This window comes from Nestor notabilis, unplaced genomic scaffold (assembly GCF_000696875.1).
Source record: "Nestor notabilis isolate BGI_N333 unplaced genomic scaffold, ASM69687v1 scaffold11125, whole genome shotgun sequence".
Lineage (NCBI taxonomy): Eukaryota > Metazoa > Chordata > Aves > Psittaciformes > Psittacidae > Nestor > Nestor notabilis.
The window spans coordinates 156,685-176,130 of NW_009928865.1; the positions used below are offsets into that span (position 1 = coordinate 156,685).

The window sequence follows — 19,446 nt, forward strand, 5'->3', positions numbered from 1 at the left end:
AAACCAACCCAAAGTAAACCAAACCCATAAGGCAATTTGAAAGACTAAGTAGACTGTAGAGTGTCTTCAAAAATCAGTTTCATCTTGGTTAAATCATTTTCATTCATTCAAAGGTGCTAGACAAACAGCTGAAGATTTCTTCTGTTGCTAGAGGAATAGCATTGCCTGGCACACAGCTCTCATTTAGCTTTGCATCCACAGAGCTGAAGCCCTCAAGAGACACAAACCCTGATAAGCATAATAGTGACTAGCACACCACTCCTGTCAATGCGACTTAGAGCTGGATTACCAACATCCTGTTGATTCCCAGGTCTAGAAAATAAACAGGGACCATACAGAACCATCTGTTCTCACCACAGCTTGGCCAGTGACTCAGCCCAAGACAGTATCTGCCCTGAATTTATTCCATTCTTAAGCAAAGTGACATAATGCTAAAACTTTCAGCACCTTCAAGCTGAGGAACGATGTTCTGACTGCCATTTCCCAGCTCACCAGTCTGCATAGATAGGGCTGCACCAACATAGGCTACTCTGGTGTCTTGCAGCCCCTCACTCTTCAGTACAAACAACTTGTTTTGGGGTGGACCCTTAACCTCATTCAAGCACAGAAGTTCTATATGTACACACGAATAGTATCATTTCTTCTGTATCACTCAAGCTGCAGGAGCAAGAACATGGTGTCTCTCTGTCATGAAGGTTATTTTAAAATATTAATGACAGTTATTGATCAACTTTTCTGAATATATTCTTTATTTCCTGCTTATATAAATATAGCAGACAGAATGGGATGTGCTTTAAACAGATTATTAAATACCCAACCCTCAACTGTGTATATGAAGTCAGCAATCCCATCATCCAATTAACTGCAAGCCAGTTTCAGATAAAAACACGTAAATTTAGTTATGATGAAAACCAAAAGTTCACATGCCCTGACTGCAGTTAAGTGCAGCATTCTCCAAACTAAAACAAAAACCAAGTACCATTACAAACAAACAAAAAAAAAAAAACCAACAAAACAAAACCAAATCAAAACCCAAACCAAAATGAAGCAAAAAAAACCAAAAAACCCACAAACAAAAACCAAAACCAACCTAACAGGCCCAAGATTTTATATAAGGAAAAATAACTACAAAAAGCAGTTTAACATGCACCAGTGTCTCTTCAGGGAGGCAAACAGAGCAAGACTTTTCCTCTCTGGATACAAAGACAGTTGCAATAAGGAACACCTCTGCACTAAGCCTATGCCAGAGACACACGGGGTGTGGGAAAAACAGAGATACAGACATTTTGCAATCACACCAGAATGACACCAAACTGAAGTAAAAGGGTAAGAATCTAACCCTATGCAGCCAAAGTAACATGTTTTTTGTGGAATCTTAGGAAGGTAGTTGAACTATTTTAAATGTCTAAAAGAGCAATTATAGAACAAGTTTGACTTTGTCTTTGTGCCACAAGATGCTGGGTGAAGGGCATCCTAAGAGAGAGGGCAAAGAGCTCCCCCAGACAAGAATAAGGTCAATAAACTCCACCCAATCTCACTCATGCTCCTTCCAGCCGCTCAGCAGCATCCAGATGTAGCCTCTATTGCACAAAAGCAATGATTCTGAGTGAGTGCTCTAAGAAACAACAAGAAAAACATATGTTCCAGTCCGAGTCCAAAAAAGCCACATTGCTTTGCTCTGTGCGCGTGCAAGCAAGGACACATTTGTTCACAATCTGTTAAGACAACAAACTAAGTCAGCTGCTTTGGGTTAAAAACAGCTTCTGCATTAAGGACTCAACTTTAAACCTACAGAACTTAGCACTAACTTAAAACTCACAAATGCTGAATATCAACACAGTGTCAGAAAACTCAACTGCTCCAGTCAAAAAATTAATTTGTAGCTTTACTTCTGTTTTGCATTTGAACTTTTCACTGCATTTCAAAATCCAATGCTCTGCTCTTTCTGCAAAAATCTCTCGATTTCATAACAAAACATTTTTTGATATTGACCATTTGACTGTATTTGTTATTCATATTCCCCTTCAAAAGAACACATTTTTTACATCACCTTTTTATAAAAAGGCAATTGACCTTTCCCACCTCATTCTGAATGTCCAGTGGGAACCACTATTCAGTTAGAGAATGCAACAGCAAATTGTTTGCAGCAGCGCAGTCTCAATCTTTTTCCAAGCTTCAAAACAACAAAAACAACAATACACCAAAAACAAAACAGAAGAAAAAACCAAAACACACAAAAAACAACAAACACTCGAACAAACCACAGCATAGATATGGTTTTTCAGTCACTTTCCATAAGGGAACAAAACAAACTATAGCATGTCAAGCACTGCTTTCCCTTTTAAATCTGTAACTGCAATCAGTTAACTTGAAAACAAACCAAAAAACAGTCCCACTGCCTTGGTTGTCAACTGCCTTCGTCAATATCTACACTTTCAAGAGCGTCTCAGCCCACGTTCCTACATTTAGGATTAAAGCCCAAGAGAAATATTTACATCTGTTGTACACGCCCAGCAGAACTCGGGTCCAAATCATGTTGGGAAAGGTTCAGACTGAGTATTTATGGCTTAAAGAAAGGACAGATATTCTTGATGCCCTAACACTAGGTTGTTTCATCAAGACTGAGACTGAACTGAAATGAAGAGCTTAGATCTGAGATACAAAGCTGAGCAATCACATATTGAACAGAGTGTTTGTCTGATGCAAACACCAGTCAGAGGCTGGTTCTCAGCGCATGCAGAGACTTACTGTTAATCACATTAGCCCAAAGGGCTCACGTTTCCTTGCAGGTAGCCAGGCTACCAGAACTGCAGAAGCTGGGTAACAAAAACCTCAAACACATAGATCTAACAAAGAGACATTCCTGGCTTTCAGGGGAATTTACTTACCCATCAGTTACAGGGAAAAACAAAACACCTAGGAGAAAGCCCTTCAATTGCCCAATTCTTTTATTTTTAATTTTTAACATAAGTGGGTTGCACAAACTGTTTTGGGGATAATAAAAGATACAGCAGGAAGCTTCTCAGCTGCAGGAAAAGCCAGGTACAGTATCCCCTTAAATAACTTACACTTTTACACATCTAGTATCTACATATAATCAATATACAAGGCTATCAACGAAGCAGCATAAGGACTCTCCATCCTAGCCATGTTATTCATCAGAACTCAGGGGTAATAAAAGGACCAAATGAATATCGTAGACAATAGGATCTCCAAAAAAAAGAGGACTCTGAAATTATGAACATAAGGCAACAGACCTTAATATCATATGTCTACACAAGCAGCTTCACAGATTTGGTAGAGTAATCCTGATTTATATTGATTGAAGATGTAGCTCAACAGCCATTTCCCATTTCAAGCCAGTAAAGAGCTATAATCCTAAAGGCCAAGCAAGGTGATACACCTTTAATTGCATTTGCTGTATTACAACCAGGCAGTTTAAAAAACAACTTTGATGCGAACCATAGTAATTAGTGCTTCTTTCACAGAAGTCTCAAGGTTTCAGTGGTTGCAATGCAGCACCCTCACTGGAACCAAAGAGATGTTATTGCAAGAGAGACCACTATTTAAACAAAGACGTTTGTTCTTCCTCTCTTCATGATGCTATCTTATCACAGTCCAAGTGTTTTATAGCAGCACACTGAAATTATGTGTAATAAACAAGGATGTTCAAGATAAATTCTAAGAGTTATAAAGCAAATACTTCCTTTCTCTGTAAACAGTATGACTGAGCCCACTTCTTGAAGAAATCAAGCTATATTTATATTCATCCTCTTGAAATGCTACAGGCAGCCATAGAAGGCTAAGTTTATAATAAATTGCTATATTTGGAAACCTTTGTTGCTAAGCATCTTCTAACATTCAGTACAGTTTATACCATTCATGTCCCTGCTACATAATTAACATTTCATGTGTTTAAAAAAAAAAAAAAAAAAGTGCAGTGCTTATCTTTGTCTTTAAATCAAAACCATTATATTTCTTAGGGAATTAATAAAAAGCCTGCGTGGCAAATTAATTAAAGCAGAAGCAACAAGATCAGGGACATACAAACACTGACAATATGAATAAGGATATGGCAGAGTCTTTCTTCTAGATACTGCCTCTGCTTGAGATAAAACAATTTGGAAGGCAGCTGTTCACACTAAAAGGTAGTCTACTAAGTAATTTAGGACACAGTAGACCTCTCCCAGTCTTAAGAATATGACTCTTAGCTGCACACATAGCTAAGCCCTTGTCAAGAATTCTGTGCATGTTAATCCCTCAGAAGACACTCAAGTCCTCAAGAGCCTACCACAAGGAGCCCGTTGCAAGGTGATGCCCACATGTTCAGCACCCATCAAGGTATTTGCAGGTTTTCCATACTATGCTGCTAACCTACATGAAAGTATGCAGTTAATTGTGGAAATGCAAGTATATTGCTAGGCAGTAGAGGGTCACAGCAAATCCCAATTTCTCCAACAGAGTCACTACAGGTAATGTAACATTGGACAGAGATGATGTACACTAATTCTGAAAGCATTGCATCTAAGCTAGTGATACTTGCCATGTCAGAAATACCAGTTTTACATTTAGTTCTGCTGGAAGGACCATAGTTGTTTGTAAAACAGACAAATAATACTTGCTCAGCATGTGAGAGGGGATGATAGATACATTTACACAACTGATGCCTGTCACCCTGATGTCAACTCTTGCAACAATACTGTAAGCTTCATGATACCTAGCATTCTTCCTATGAAGTCACAAAGTTTTGCAGTTTCATTTTGTAAGAAGCTAGAACTGTATCTTTAGTAGAGGAAAAGGTGGCATTGGAAAACAAACTCACTCATATTTTTGAAATTCAGCAGATCAAATAAAAAGCACTCTTAACTGCTAAGAAGACAGATATATATATATTTCACAAATGCTTTGGTCATAATACCCTGTTTGGAAAAGTCAAGAGCACACTGCCCAGATTCTCCGGGTTTCTTGTCCACTTCTCCTTTCCTTGCCCATTCCAGCATACATAACACTGCAAGTCTGTACACACCGTCTACACAGGGCCTAGAAACACTCGGTGAAAGCTGAACATTAAAGGCTCCTAAAACTTCTTAATGACTGCTATGAAAACGTACAGAGTTGCTGAACAGAACAGAAAACTTGCCTGTCTGACCCCAGAAGCACCACCAAGCAATTCCTGCACTGGAGAACAACTAACTTCTGCCAAGAAAACAGATGGAATATGTTTAACTCTGCAATAGCTATCTACTTTTCACATGTTCTTCAGAATTATACAGAAGACAAACATCAAAGCTTTTATAATGAAGTAGATTAGAAAACCTAACTATAGATGCAAAAGTGAAATAAAAGTGAAATGTTTGCTTATCATAGCTGTACAATTACTACACGTGTTATGTTAATTACCATTACGAACCCTTGGCTTACATAAGCAGTACATATGCAATACATGTCCTAAAGACCAGAGTTGAAATACAAAGATAAGGAAGGATGAGTCCTTTGGTAATGATCTAAACTTGGTATTAAGACTATAAACATATTTTAACATTTAAACATAGCCTGTAAACTTTTAGGCCTTCCAGCCACAACTCAAGTACCTACAGATATAAATGGGGTAACCAGGACTCAAGTCTCCCAAAGACCACTGCTGCAATACAATTAGCAAGCGACAATAATCTTGTACCAAAAACTGAATGTGTGCCTCTGAACTCAGAATTCCTACTTCTAAATTAGTTTTCTTGTTTCACATGTACTTACACACACATCATGTGGAAGTGGCACAAGCAAACTTAAAATTTGTAAAAGAACTCTGAACTCAGATACTGCCTGAACACTAAGCATTTTGGTTATTTCGAAATGTGCACCAGCAGTTAACTATATGCTTGTATCACAGTTTATGTTGCAATATATACGAAATTTGAGGTTCAGTTCTGAGCCCTACGTTACCAAAAGGTTATTGACAAACTGGAGGGAGTTCAGAGAAAATCAACATGATTTCTCAGAAGGCAGGAAGGACTTATTTATGAGGAAAGATTAAAAGAGCTAAATATTTATAGTTTGGCTCAGTAATGAATGAGGAGGTAGAGGACATGAGAACAGCCTAGAGATATATGCAGGGTGTAAACACTAAGAAGGGAGAGTGAATGTGTTATACAAGGATGTAAATAGAAATAATGGGATAGAACTAAACAAGGAAAACTTCAGCTGAGTATCAGAGAGCATTCCTGGAACACAAGCTATCTTGGCCCACAGTTCCGTTTCTTGAGTGAAGCAACAGAAGTCCATTGCTTGGAACGACAAACAAGACTAGACAAAACACTGGAAAATCTGCCATATGAAATAACCTTGCTCTGCTGATGAGAACTATTACCCCATAAAAGCTAGTCTTTTCTAAGTTTAACTCCAGTGAAAGCTCTAATATTTTACACAGTGTTGAAAACTTAATATAAAAATTGGTATTCAAGAGCTTAATCAGAAAAAAAGAATCCAACTGAGATTGTCCCTTAACGATGAGCAACTTAAATTCAGTTTATGTCATACTCCAACAGAATCATGCTTCTGCAACTCTTCAAAAAATACATGTGGGCTACTAAGAGTTAACTGCACTGGACCGTACTACCCCCAGCAGAGGTCACTCCAAGTTAACAAATGACAAGGAAATGTTAACAGCATTGAAGAACAAAGATCAATAGAAAGGAGACATTCTCTTTCCCCCATTCCCAGTATTAGCTCTGGATGAAAAGCTTTCATATCGTCCTGCAACCAGTCACAGGTAGATGCCAGAAGTTTTGGCTCTAGATAGCAGGTAATATTCAATTTTCACAACATTCAAAACTTCCTTTCTAAAGGGCCCTCATTAAGTGCATAAATATCACCGATTTGCAGCTGGATTATGAAGTATCCAGAATCTATGTGCACAAGGAAAGCCCAGGCTGGGTCATGTTTGGAACTGAAACCACAACATTTCTCACTGAAAGTTTTAGATTACATTAGTTAAGTATTCACTACATGAGGACTGTGAGACAAGCAGACTGAGAGGCTTCCAAAAATACACAGAAAGGAAAGTAAAAAGGGAGTTTATCTTTTTGTTATTGTTGTTTGTATATATTTGTTTTAAAATGAACGTTTGCTAACTTAAAACACAGCTTAAAACACAACCGAGGCCAACTGAAGCACACTATAAAATGAATGGTCTGTGTCCATACATATTTTTTTCTTCTTGATCCATACAAAAGTCCATAAATTCATATTTGAGAACTATCCCTTAAAAATTCAGGAAACTGGCAAGTAAAAACCTTGCTGTTCCAGGTGCCATCACCCTTAATAGAACTTCTGTCATCTTCATAGTTAATTCTGATGCAAGAATTAACCGTGCACTGTGCCACTGCCAGAGGAAGCTGTCCCACTGCCAAAGGAAATAAAAGTAACCAGCACATACAGCAAACACATTTGCAAACTACAAGGGAGCAAACACGCATAAGCAGAGCTGAAGAGTCGTATTTTGACTAGCCTGTTTTAAAAGATTTAAGGTCCAACACTTAAACTGTGTAGATGCATTCTAGTAAAATGTAAGAATTGATAGAGTGCACTTTTAATATTTCATCCAAGGAAAACAGAAGCGAACTTGTGTTTAAGTATTCCCTGGAACACACTGAACCCTGGCTGCATAATGTGTGGATAATTCTCCAGGGCTATGCCTGTGGTGGAGGCCAGGGGCACTTCCCAGCCCCCAGCTCTGAGCATGCTGTCTGGCTCTCCCAGGTGCACAAGATCCCCTTGCCTATGTCACAAGCTCCTCATCTGCAGGCAAATGAAATACAGGCACAAAAGAAGGGAGCCACAGTAAACACCCCTCAGGCCCACAGGAACAAGGACCTGCAGGACAACCTGTCCAGCCTGAGTGACTTGGGTTTTTTGTATGGAAGGGGCAGGCTCTAGAGTAGAAAAACCCTCTGGGATATATCAGGTACCTCACTAAACCATTGGTTTACTGACAGACAGCTAGATCTCTAATATGTTAGAACTGGCACAGAGGACTCCCCAGTGTTACTTATCTTGACATTCACTTTCCAAATCTCAAAGGCTTTTTCTGATGTGCCCAGGAGCAGACTGGTGTTCCTCATACTCCATGCTTGGCTATATCTTCTTTGATGCAAAAATTAAATTTCATTGGTTTAAAAGCTATTAGTATAGACTGTGGATTTTTTTTTAAACGAAATAAAGAGATTTACAATAAAGTAAGATCCTAAATAAGATGCACAAATTCTTACCTGCTTCCTTGCACAAGGCTGCTAAGTCTGCACCCACGTAACCATGTGCACTATCAGCTAGTTGTGCCAACTCTGCTGCTGTGAGTGAATGGGGAACTTTCTTGAGAAGCTTTTGGAGTATGTCTAGACGGTCTTGGGCGTTAGGGACTCCAATTTCTATCTCTTTATCAAAACGCCCAGGTCTGCGCAGTGCTGCATCCAGTGCATGAGGACGGTTAGTGGCCCCAAGTACCAAGAGCTGCCCTTCACTGCCCTCCTGAAGGCATCAAACAATGCAAAATACTAATTTTAAAATACAATTAAATGACACACAGCTTATAAACATACTCCTTGCTTACTTTTCCCAACTACGACACACACCAAAATCCTGATGCTATAGAGGAAGAAAGCAAACTTTCCTGAATATATAGCCCACAAATTAGCCCACCCAACCTATCCCTAATTACAATTCAGCAATATTATAAGCTGCACACACATACAGGTAATACGAGAGAACCTTTCCTCCAAGATGCCCTCATTCCGGTGTCTCCCACTTTAATCCCCAACAGCTTACTTTTCTATCTTGCTTTATGTATCAAGAAAGTAAGCACCAAGGAAAGAAAAAGCAGTGTGTAAGCTAAAAGGCTGCTGCACAAAAGGCAGCATTGGCACAAGAACTGAAAGGTATCAGCAGACCTTGAATAAACAAGGTTGGGAAACAAATTATTTAAGGTATCAAAACCAGCAGAGACAGGAGGTTATAAAGCTTCCCGTAGCTACAGTAGGAAAACAGCTCCAGACTGGACAATTCAAACTATCATGCAGAAAAACAAGGAGAAACTTGCAGATTACATAAACAGCACAAAACTAATTTTCATACTTGGACGGATTTCTTTCATGCTTCCTGCTAAAATTATCAATGAAATATTGCCAACTTTGTGGGCTTAATCCATAATGTACTCAACTCAAATTTACTGTTTCTTCAGAAGGCTTTTTTTATGTCCCAAATATTACTATGGCAATCTTGAAATACCTGTTGTTGCCCTTAATAATGCAGCCTACGTATCACCAGAAATATTTTCATGACTTTGATTTCAGAGCAAAAAGAAATCAAGAAAACCTGGATTTGTTCAATGATGGGCTATCGCTAAAATTTCAGTTTTATCTGCAAAACCACAAGAGTAGAAGGCGGCAAAGGGAAGACAGTGAATGGAAGAAAGCTTACTTTCTTTTAATCCCATAGTTATCAGGAAACATTCCCCTCCTATGTCTTCTGCTTAGCACCTAACAAAGCATTAGATTACTATATAAAGTCTCACCTAAGCCTGTTTTCTTTTCTCCCAAATGACTCATCTAAAATTGGCTGCTTTATAGAAGCAAAATTATTTTGTGCAGCTAGTCCCCATACACATTAAATGTTGCAATACAGGCTACTTACTGAGCCAATGCCATCCATTAATGTCAGCAATGAAGCAACAACTCTCTTTTCAACTTCGTTCTGAGCCCCTTCTCTCTTGGGACAGAGTGCATCCAACTCATCTATAAATATAATGGAGGGCTGACTGGAGAGGAAAAAAAAAAAGGGGGAGGGGGGGAGATTAATGTTAAGGTGCTCAGGAAGATTTAAAAAACCATGTCAGAGAAATGTAAAGCTGTTTATGAAAAACATCCAGTTCCTACAAAAATTGACAAGCATCCCACTCCTTCAGGCAACTGAAAGTTTCAACCTTGACCTAAAATGACTAATATATCAAACAACTAATAACTTCAAGATGACCTACCAATCTACTTTTTTATTTCTCTCTCCCAACATGAGTAAAAAGGCAGCAGTTTATTTGCCTCTTCTACAAATACAGTATGTAAGTCTTTTGCTGATGTGTTATGAACACCAATCATCTGGAAATCTAAAGTCTGCCTTAACAAGGTCTAATAAATTTGGGCAGAATGCCAGCCTAATCCAGAGGCATGCTATAGCCAGTACCAACACTAGCTCGTTTAGAGCTGGCTTCCATGACTCAGTACCATGCTACATTGGTCTCCAAAGATAAAACTAGACAGAAAAATTTGGATCCAGGTGAAACTCTGGCTCCTGCTTCCATCTGTTGAAATAAGCATACAATACACTAATGATACAGGTTGAGCGATTTGGCACCATCTACAACAGTCCCTTAAAAAGGGTAGTGTTCAAAAGCATTTACTAGGCACACTAGAATTTCACTGCTTTCCTTCTAGCTAAGATCTATAAAAACAAATTTACTTCCTTTTAAAAACCACTGCAGGAAAAAATTACAGTTCAAAGATTCTTGCAAATGTTTTTCTTTTAAGAACATTAACGCTGGAATCAATACCGCAAATAAGTGGTAAAAGTGAAAATTATCCAAAAGAACATACCACAGGGAAGCTTCAGCAAATATCTGACGTAATCTTGATTCAGACTCCCCATAAAACCTAAAATAATTAAAATACTTCAATAAAAATCTTCTTTTGGTCTTTTCCAGGCAACCTGGAAAACTCCTGCTCACGTGTTCCAAAAAGCCATAGCACATTCTTTCAACATCCCCAAGTACATGCAAATCTACAACAATCTTTATTTCCACAAGGACAAGAAATTAAGGTAAAACGGGACACAGGCAAAGATATAACCATCTTATAACTAGAATGAAACTTCTCTTTTCTGTGTTAGAAAAAAAGTTTACCTATATTTTTTAAAACAAACCAAAAAAACCTGGAGACATTACTTGGTGCAGTGTCACCTTCATTTCAATTATGCCTTAACAAGCCACGCTGCTTGTTGCAGAACTAGCAAACATGAAATTGCAGATGCAGTTTTAATCCCCTCTTTAATTTAATTCTTGCCTTACACAAATTTCTTGGCCAAATCCACTAAACCTCTCTTATTACAAGAAGCAGCATAACTCCTACTGGAGACAACCCTTTCCCATTAGTTTTTTACTTTCTTGGGCAGATAGCCCATAGCCAATTCTACACCTATCCACAAACAGGCAGATACCAGGACACAATTTGAGCTAATATATTTATTGAATCAATGAAAATAAATTGGGTGGACTTACTTGCTGATTATTTCGGGACCATTGATAACTGTAACGTGAGCACCAACCTCATTTGCAATGGCTTTGGCAATCATAGTCTTCCCAGTACCTGGAGGGCCATACAGGAGCACTCCTCTAGGAGGAGGGATTCCTTTCAACAAGCACATGCACACAAACAGAGAAGGAAGTTATTTGTGGTAAATCCTGATCTGAACAACCTGCACTTACACATTTCACTGTCCTGGTTATTACCAGTTATAATTTGACTTCAGCATTAACTTCTTTAACAGACATACCATTTTGATAGAATGGTAGGCTTTCAGTAGGAAGAGCACTCTTAACAGGGCATAGATCTGTATTTTTTAAAGTCCAGATGCTTCTGTTTAAAAAGCAACTATTTCAATCAGTATATTTTTCAGTAGTTCAACATTATAATTCTCCGTATGCATTGTGGTGTTTGTTTGGGTTTTTTTCCCCAAAAAATTATTGGACTGAGTACCTAACATCCATGAATGTGCTTTTGTAAGTTATTAATGATTCTTAGTGTCATTATTACAAATTTCCAGTGTCAGAAAAACACTTCTCTTCAACAGCCAAAAAAAAACCTCGGATAGAAACATTCAGGTACAGAACATAAGGGCCACCTGAAGAACAAGGTACGACTGCGAACAGTTAAAACTGGACAGAAACTACAGGTAACTGCATGAAGTAATATTATGATCCCAGGCAGAGCCCCCCCAGAAAGTTGCAGATCAGAAAAGCCAAACTGCATGGGCACAAACCAAAAACAGAAGATGAAAAATCAGAAAGCAAAAAGAAGAGAAGTTTGACAAAGGACTGACCCTATCACTAAAGGCATTGCTCAAACACAGCCAAAGAAGAAACATCAGCTGGGTACTGCAATACCAGACGGGGAACAATGCTTGAAGGGTAGGTCACATCCGCAGTGGTGATGGAGAATAATAGAACTGGCAAAGACAGAAAGCCCAAATACAAGAAATAAATTGTCTGCTAACTGACACAGGATAGGAGTGTCTTTAAGGAGAGTTACTTTACAACACTCCATTAAAGCATGTGCTGCTCCCTCATGCGGCGCTTCTGGTACTGGCAAGAAATGGAGCTGCTGAACAGAAGGTCTCAGCTCAGCTGGCAGCCTTGCTCCCCATGAGCAGACAAGGTCTCTCGACGTTTTGATGGTTATGAAAGGTTTGTAACTGATGAGGAAACATCAACATCTCTCATGTAATTAATAGAGAATCTGATCAAGCACTTTTGGGACTAAGTATGAAGAACACTGATGCTGAAGCAAACTTTCTGCTAACACAAAATCCTGTGGTGATGCTGAGGTTGGAGGTCAGTGAATCGAGCTGGACCACATGTGGATGAAGATGCCTCACACCATCCCATTGACACCTGCCCATCACACCCAAGCAATGCACAGCAAAGAGCTGCCTGTGTCTTTTGGGAATTTTCCCAGTGATAATCAAAATCACATCCTCTCTAAGCCTATGTGTGGGAAGAGATAAGGGAGAGAAATAAAAAGCCTCAAAGACATCATATTCAAGAAATATGTATAGGTAAAAGCCCTGTCTCACAGTGATCCACACCTAAGCAAGCACAGTGAGCAGACACATCTACTTAATACATATCCATTTGTGATAAATACACAGTACAGAGTTTTATCTTTGCCACAAAAATCCCCAAAGTTTCTGTGTATCTTAGGTATGACTTTATATATGGCAACAGTAACCATATTAGTTTTTCCACCCTAAAGCACACCTACTAAACACACCAAGTAGTTAGTAAACGGCCTCAAAAACTTCCCTAAAGTTTTGCAGGAACCCTACAACACACAGGGATAAAACCAGCAGATTACTTAATCTGACTGAGTTTTTACCAGCTTAAAAAGATATAATTACTTGACTCTACCAGAATAAATCGAAATCTTATGACGACACAAACATCTGCACCTTTTAGATGGCACAAGCACAGAAGTCTTTCCTATTTGCTGTAAATCCTGCTGATGCATGCCTGATTTTTTTTTTTACAGACATGTATTTCTTCCCTACTCAATTATTTTTCATGAGCTAATCATAGCATCTTCACAGTGTCCATACAGTAAGAGTTATAGAACAGCTTGACATTCTTTGAACACACATGTATATCAGACCAGCATTAAATAAAATTCAGTGCATATTCCTGGCATAGCTTGGTTTAAAAAAAAAAAATGAAATAAGGTAAAAGTCATGTTAAAGAAGAAAAACTAGTATAAAATGAAGAAAGCCAACTCTTAGGCATCATACCGTAACTCTTGAACAGTTCAGCTTGCTTCAAGGGCAGTTCAATTGTTTCTCTAATAGTCCTGAGCTGGCTGCTTAGACCTCCTATCATATCATAGGTGACTTGGGATTCACAATCACCATCATCTGTTGCATTGGACCTTGTTTCAATAAAACTGATTTTAGTTCTTGAAGAAATGAAATAAAAAGTGTCTGTATTGCTTATTGCTCCAGTTTTGCCAGTTAGTGGGAGACCTTCACTGCCTCCTTTCCCAGGCAACTCCAAATCATCACTGAGGTCTGCGCCATCTCCCTTGCTGCAGGTTTTCTCTCCCTGATCATCACCTTGACCACTGGCTGTCACAGCAGAACTGGGTGTAAGTGGTGAACTTGGATCCATCAGTTTGCTTGGTGTGCTCATAGATGCACCCTCTGGACTATCATCAATGTCCATCTTGCCGAGCTGGAAGGACAAATCTAACGTACTTGTGTCCAAATCAGATCTTTCAAGGTCTAGCTCATGCACATCACTGGAAATGGCATTGCCCTGGGCAGCCAGCTCTGCACCATCAGTTCCTTTCACTTTCATCACAACGATGCTACAAAGTCTGCCATAGAAGGTAAAAGCCAAGAGGTTTCCTGGTAAAACAATTTTCCCATCTATGGGAAGATCACAAAAACAAAAAACAAAAAGACAACATTTCAATCTACTTTGGCAGCAATAACATTCAGACATTCTTGTATCACAACAATTCTTTTTGAGGAAGCCTAGGGAGTGCTCTAAATAAACATAACAAAAGACACGTAATTTCAGGTAATTTCAATGATCCTTTTTTACACACGCAGACTACTGGATAAACATTCATCAGTATCATATGTATTCTCTTGTACTAAATATCATTAGTTTGAGCCTTTTAAATTTCACACACCATACGAAGGGAGATTATGGAATTAGTAAGAAGTAAAAATTTTCTATCTGCTGCGTGCCTTACAGGTTCACAACAGTTCATGATTCGACAACTTCCTTTGAGAGTCGTGGCCTAACAAAAAGGCAAGGTTTTAGCCTTTGCACTAACAGAGAAAGATTAAGCAGTGTGATCTGAACACACCCTACAGGCACAAAAAAAACCAAAGGCAGACGTGTAAACAAGATTTAGTATTTCCAAACTCATAAATTTGGATTGCAGATTGTTTCCTGCTTCTTAGTGTAGCAATACTGTTATTAATTCCTAAATCAGAACATTCCCTTTGAGTAGAACAATATGTAGTGAGTGCTTTGAGTAGTGCTATCTTCCACAGCTTAACTGGCTTTTTTTGCCTTATTTATACTTATGTACCACCCAATACAGAGCAATTTTTCTCATTTACCGCGAACATAAAAAAACCAAATATTAATTCAGAGTATGGGATTTCATGTTAATATTGATCCCTTATCTTGTTTTTAAGGCAAACAATTGCCTTAAAAGTTTCAAAAGAGAAGCAACAAAACTTGTACCTAGGTTTCTCAGTAGACAGACAGACATTTCCTCAGCATTAATGGTGGCATCTTTGTCACTGTGGTAGGAAAGAAAAAAAAAAAAAAAAAAAAAAATGAGTATTTTTCCAAGCAGTAACTACTTCAAAACCAAAAGAGTCCACACCACGAAGGCACCAGGATAATAAATATCACCTATTTTATAGGATATGATTTAACCCTACAAACAGAAAAAAATGGATGAGCGCTTGTCAGTCTTCGTATCAATCATATATCATCTTAACTCTGAGTATTAGACACATAGCAACAAAAGAAGCATGCATATTGAATTCTGAGTTAGTTTTTCTATACATAATGCTGTAATAAGCAGTATCATAACTTATATTTACCATTTTTTAAGATCAAAAATATGAAACGCACACTTCTCATCTCACCAGGCAAAACAGCCATTGCTGCACTTACTGAATTAAAAAATATTACAGTTAAACTAAGTCTCTTCCAGCCCTGCAAACACACATACACATCTTTTATTCATGAAACTAGCACCTTCAGCACTTGCTAAACACGCGTGCCTTAAGCACTGCACATCCACTATCAAAACAGTACAAATGGTCTCTACAACACATTTTCTAATCTTTTATTTAACCAAGTTTAAGTAACTCGACAGATAAGCCTTAAGCCTCACCAGCCCTGGCCATGCCTACAGCATTTTCTCAACTGGGATTTAACACACAACTGAACAAATGTGCTCTTACCCAAAGCAAGTGAAAGGTAAAAGGTGTCTTGTGAGATTGTCTTTCTCCAATGTTTATTAAAGTATTTTGTCACTAAGAGCACGGACATCATTATCTCTCCCTACTCCTCAGATACACTGCAATGTAAGCCAGTGGTGGCTTATCCGTACAACCTTTTCCTGTTTCACTTGCAGCTTTACCTTTCATTAAAGCCCATTAAACTGTTTTTTTTCAGCAGTTTCTTAATTCCGTCGGATTTAACCCCCTCAGCCAATCTGTACGAGCCTCACACATTAGCCTTTCTGATTCACAAGATGTTGTGACTACATCCATTTTGCAGAGAACTGTCCACAATCTTCATAAGCACTTCCTGAAAAGTATTACAAAGAGCTAAACAGTTACAGCTACTGCAAATAAAAGTCTGATCAACGGGGGGCGCGCTAAACCTAGAAATAAGCCCCTCTTTCTCAATTCTACTGGTAAGACAGTAACTTGTGGGAAAGAGGCGTTTTATGCTAATTTAGAGGAGCGCACTCAAAGTATCATAGACCTTAACACTCGGTGAGGTTCTGGGGTCTGAGGTTGGGGATTGACTTTTTTTTAAAAAAAAAAAAGGCTAAATTACGTATGCAAGCAACTACCTAGAGGTATTAATTTGCAGAGAAGGAACCACAACTGCAAAGAGTCTAGAAACTGAGGCCGTACTCAGATAATGGGATTGCCATTTCTCTTAATAATTTATATGCTTACATGGTTGAATGGCACTAAGGCTTGTAATAAGTGACCAGGCTTAAAACAGACCAGTTGCAGTTTTCTTTTTTTTTTTTGTCCTCCTACAGTAATTCTAGAAAAACAGTCATTTATATGACTTGTAATCTGGTGGTACACATGTATGACAACCCTCAGAGCCTGACTTTTGACTGGCCAAGAGGGAAACCTCTGACTGTGGAACAGTTTCCAAAGAAAATTACAGTAATCAAATATTTCTGAAGCTACATGCAATTCCTCTGACCTCATCCTTAGCTTATATTTCAGTAAAAGACTCAGCTTTGAAGAACGAACGCATATTAACATGGGGAAATATAAGTAGATTATGCATAATTATTTAATATAATGTGGGGTTCACTTTTTAATGAAATGACTGTTTTCAAACACTTCTGTAACCAAACAGTATGTAATAATAGTAAAACTTTCTATAGGATTAAATTAGCCATATCAGAAAGATATCTTTTTTGCATTTTCTGGTGAGGAGAGAGGCAGAGAGGGCAAAGCAAGCTGATGCCAGGAAGTCAGCATATAATGTGCAGCCAAATTAACAAGTAAAACTGTAATTAAAGTTAAGTTGGTTATATTCCTGACACAAAGCAAGACTGCCTCACCAGCATGTCTGAGAGTCAGCCCACTGGAAAACAGCATCTTCCCCTTAAAATGGACAACGCCACGTTTGAAAACAGAGGCTTGACGGGGAAGTGAAGTTAATTTACAGAAATTGAAGTGTTGGCACATTTTCAAAGTAACTGTAAAATAACTTTATCTAGGAATTAACTATAATCAGATTCCGCATCAACCCAAACGCTGACTCTGTGGAATGTTTTGAGAATGACAAATACAGGAAGTCATTCTGCAGATGAGGTAAAATGCTAATTTCTCAAAGCATTCACGATTTCAAGACAACTGCGATTTGTACCTTTGCTTCTTTTTTTGGACTGAATTTCATTTAAAAAAGAAACACCTCAGAATTTCCAATCCTAAAAAAATATTCCAGTAAATAAAAGCAGAGCACAAAGCCACACATATACAAAAGGCAAGTTTTGAAAAGACGTGGTTAGAAAAAAAATCACTCTCCCCAGCCTGTCAGCCAGTATTTCCCTTAACCACAACAGGACTTTTCACCAAGAGCTTCTCAGATAGCAGTGTGTAGCATACTTCCTAATGACAACAGCAGCAACACAGGCTCCTTCTAACCTGACATCAACTATACACAGAGAGATTACCCTCAGCCTTTACAAGTGACACACAAGTTCAACGAATCTGCCTTGATCGTGCAGTTACACACCTTTGCCTGATGCAAATGCAGTGCAGACAGCTTGACCTCTGCTTCAGGAGGTGCGGGGCTATCGTTACTATACATTAATTTAACGTAAAACAAAGAATCTCTTAAGACTAATGAGCTTAATGTCATTATGTTCCTCACAACAGCACCTCAGTTGAGATTTTGTACAACAGCTGAGCCACTCCACTGCCCACAGAGGAGGGAGCAGTTAGCAGCAGTAACCCAACAGCTATTAAACTTTAATCTTAACCCTACAAACGTCTGCACATGTTTGATTTTGTGTGGGTACCATTACCATCAAAGCAAGAGAGAAAAATAGCATCTTCTAAGAGATAAGGGTCTGCTGTGCAAAGCGGACACCTCACTAGGTTATAAGTTCCATACCTCAACTTCACATTGATTTCCTCTGCCTGGATGACTGCACCAATTACAGGCTGCACAGTGACAGCATCACCCAGATTTACTTTCAGGTTCTTCTGTGTGGTTTCACTCAATCCAACTTTCCCGCCTGGAAAGCCTGTGGTGGGCCAAGCAGTACAGACCTAGGAAGAGGTTCGAAGCAAACACCTGTCAGTTGAGATGGATTTTTCTTCCCACCATTTCCAGTCCCCCACTTAGGAGAAGCAATGTTTTGTTATGAAAAACATCTGCTGAGGGAGAAGAAGGATTAGGTTAAAACCTGGTGCCACAGAGTAAGGTACCAGTAGCACTGAGTTCTTAAGGTATGATCCAAGGCACTTTTCAAGAAAGAAGGGGTTATATTTTGCCTACAAAGGAGATAAAAAATTCCACCAAGACTCTACACATTCTGCAGATGACCCAAAAGCATACACTGGAAGAAATGCCTCAAATCAATGAAGAAAGAAAAGGGCTATACTCTTTCTTCGCAAATAAAACATGCGTATGCATATATATCATACAAAATATAATACATATATTCACACGTGGCATACATTTCTGGGGAAAAAATGAGTACTGAGAATAAAGATGTAACTACAGTGTAGAAAACATGGATAAGCCCATTCACTGTCTTTCTCAAAGCATGCTCCATTTCGGTCCCTGCTGAATACAAGAGAAACATGCCGAAAGCCCCAAGAAAGCACTTGTAGGAATAAGAAAGAGTCTTACCTCCTGTCGCCCACCTGCAGAGGTAATCAAGACTGGACGACCTATGCATACATCTGCAGACTTCATGCTGCTCAGTGACAGCTGGGCCAGGGCTCTTCGCAACATTTTTGGAACTTTATCATCTCCTAATATTTCCAGGGAAAAAAACGCAAACAAACAAAAACCCCAAACATCATTCTCCTACCTGTCAGATTAATTCAGTGTTTCTCACACTAACAAAACCCTCCCAAGCCCCCACGAAAGGAAGCACCCAGCCCTGAGGGCAGCGCAGAGGCCACCCTGGGGTGAACTGCACTGTAAGGTGAAAGTGTTTTCCACAGGCCTGAAGACACCCACGGCACCACGGATTGACAGATTTTCCATCCCGTTTTAGCTAACGAGAAACAACCAAACAAAACCCCCACAAACAAAACCAATCACACGGGGCTCAGCCGACCTTGCCCGAGAGACACCCACTCTCCCGCGGGGCCCGTCTCCCGAGGGGC

At 39.0% G+C, this 19,446-nt stretch overlaps 1 protein-coding gene across 1 annotated transcript in view; it reads right to left on the bottom strand.

Annotated features, from left to right (window-relative positions):
* The window catches only part of SPATA5 (spermatogenesis associated 5), a gene marked incomplete at its 5' end in the record, with an annotated part of 169,283 nt that extends 150,197 nt beyond the window's left edge, over window positions 1-19,086 (bottom strand). Inside the window, 8 exon segments of the mRNA XM_010014719.1 lie at window positions 8,265-8,520; window positions 9,682-9,805; window positions 10,635-10,691; window positions 11,315-11,444; window positions 13,597-14,232; window positions 15,068-15,126; window positions 18,218-18,375; window positions 18,962-19,086. Of these exon segments, the coding sequence (XP_010013021.1) occupies window positions 8,265-8,520; window positions 9,682-9,805; window positions 10,635-10,691; window positions 11,315-11,444; window positions 13,597-14,232; window positions 15,068-15,126; window positions 18,218-18,375; window positions 18,962-19,086 (1,545 nt within the window).
* Between the last annotated feature and the right edge of the window lie 360 nt (window positions 19,087-19,446).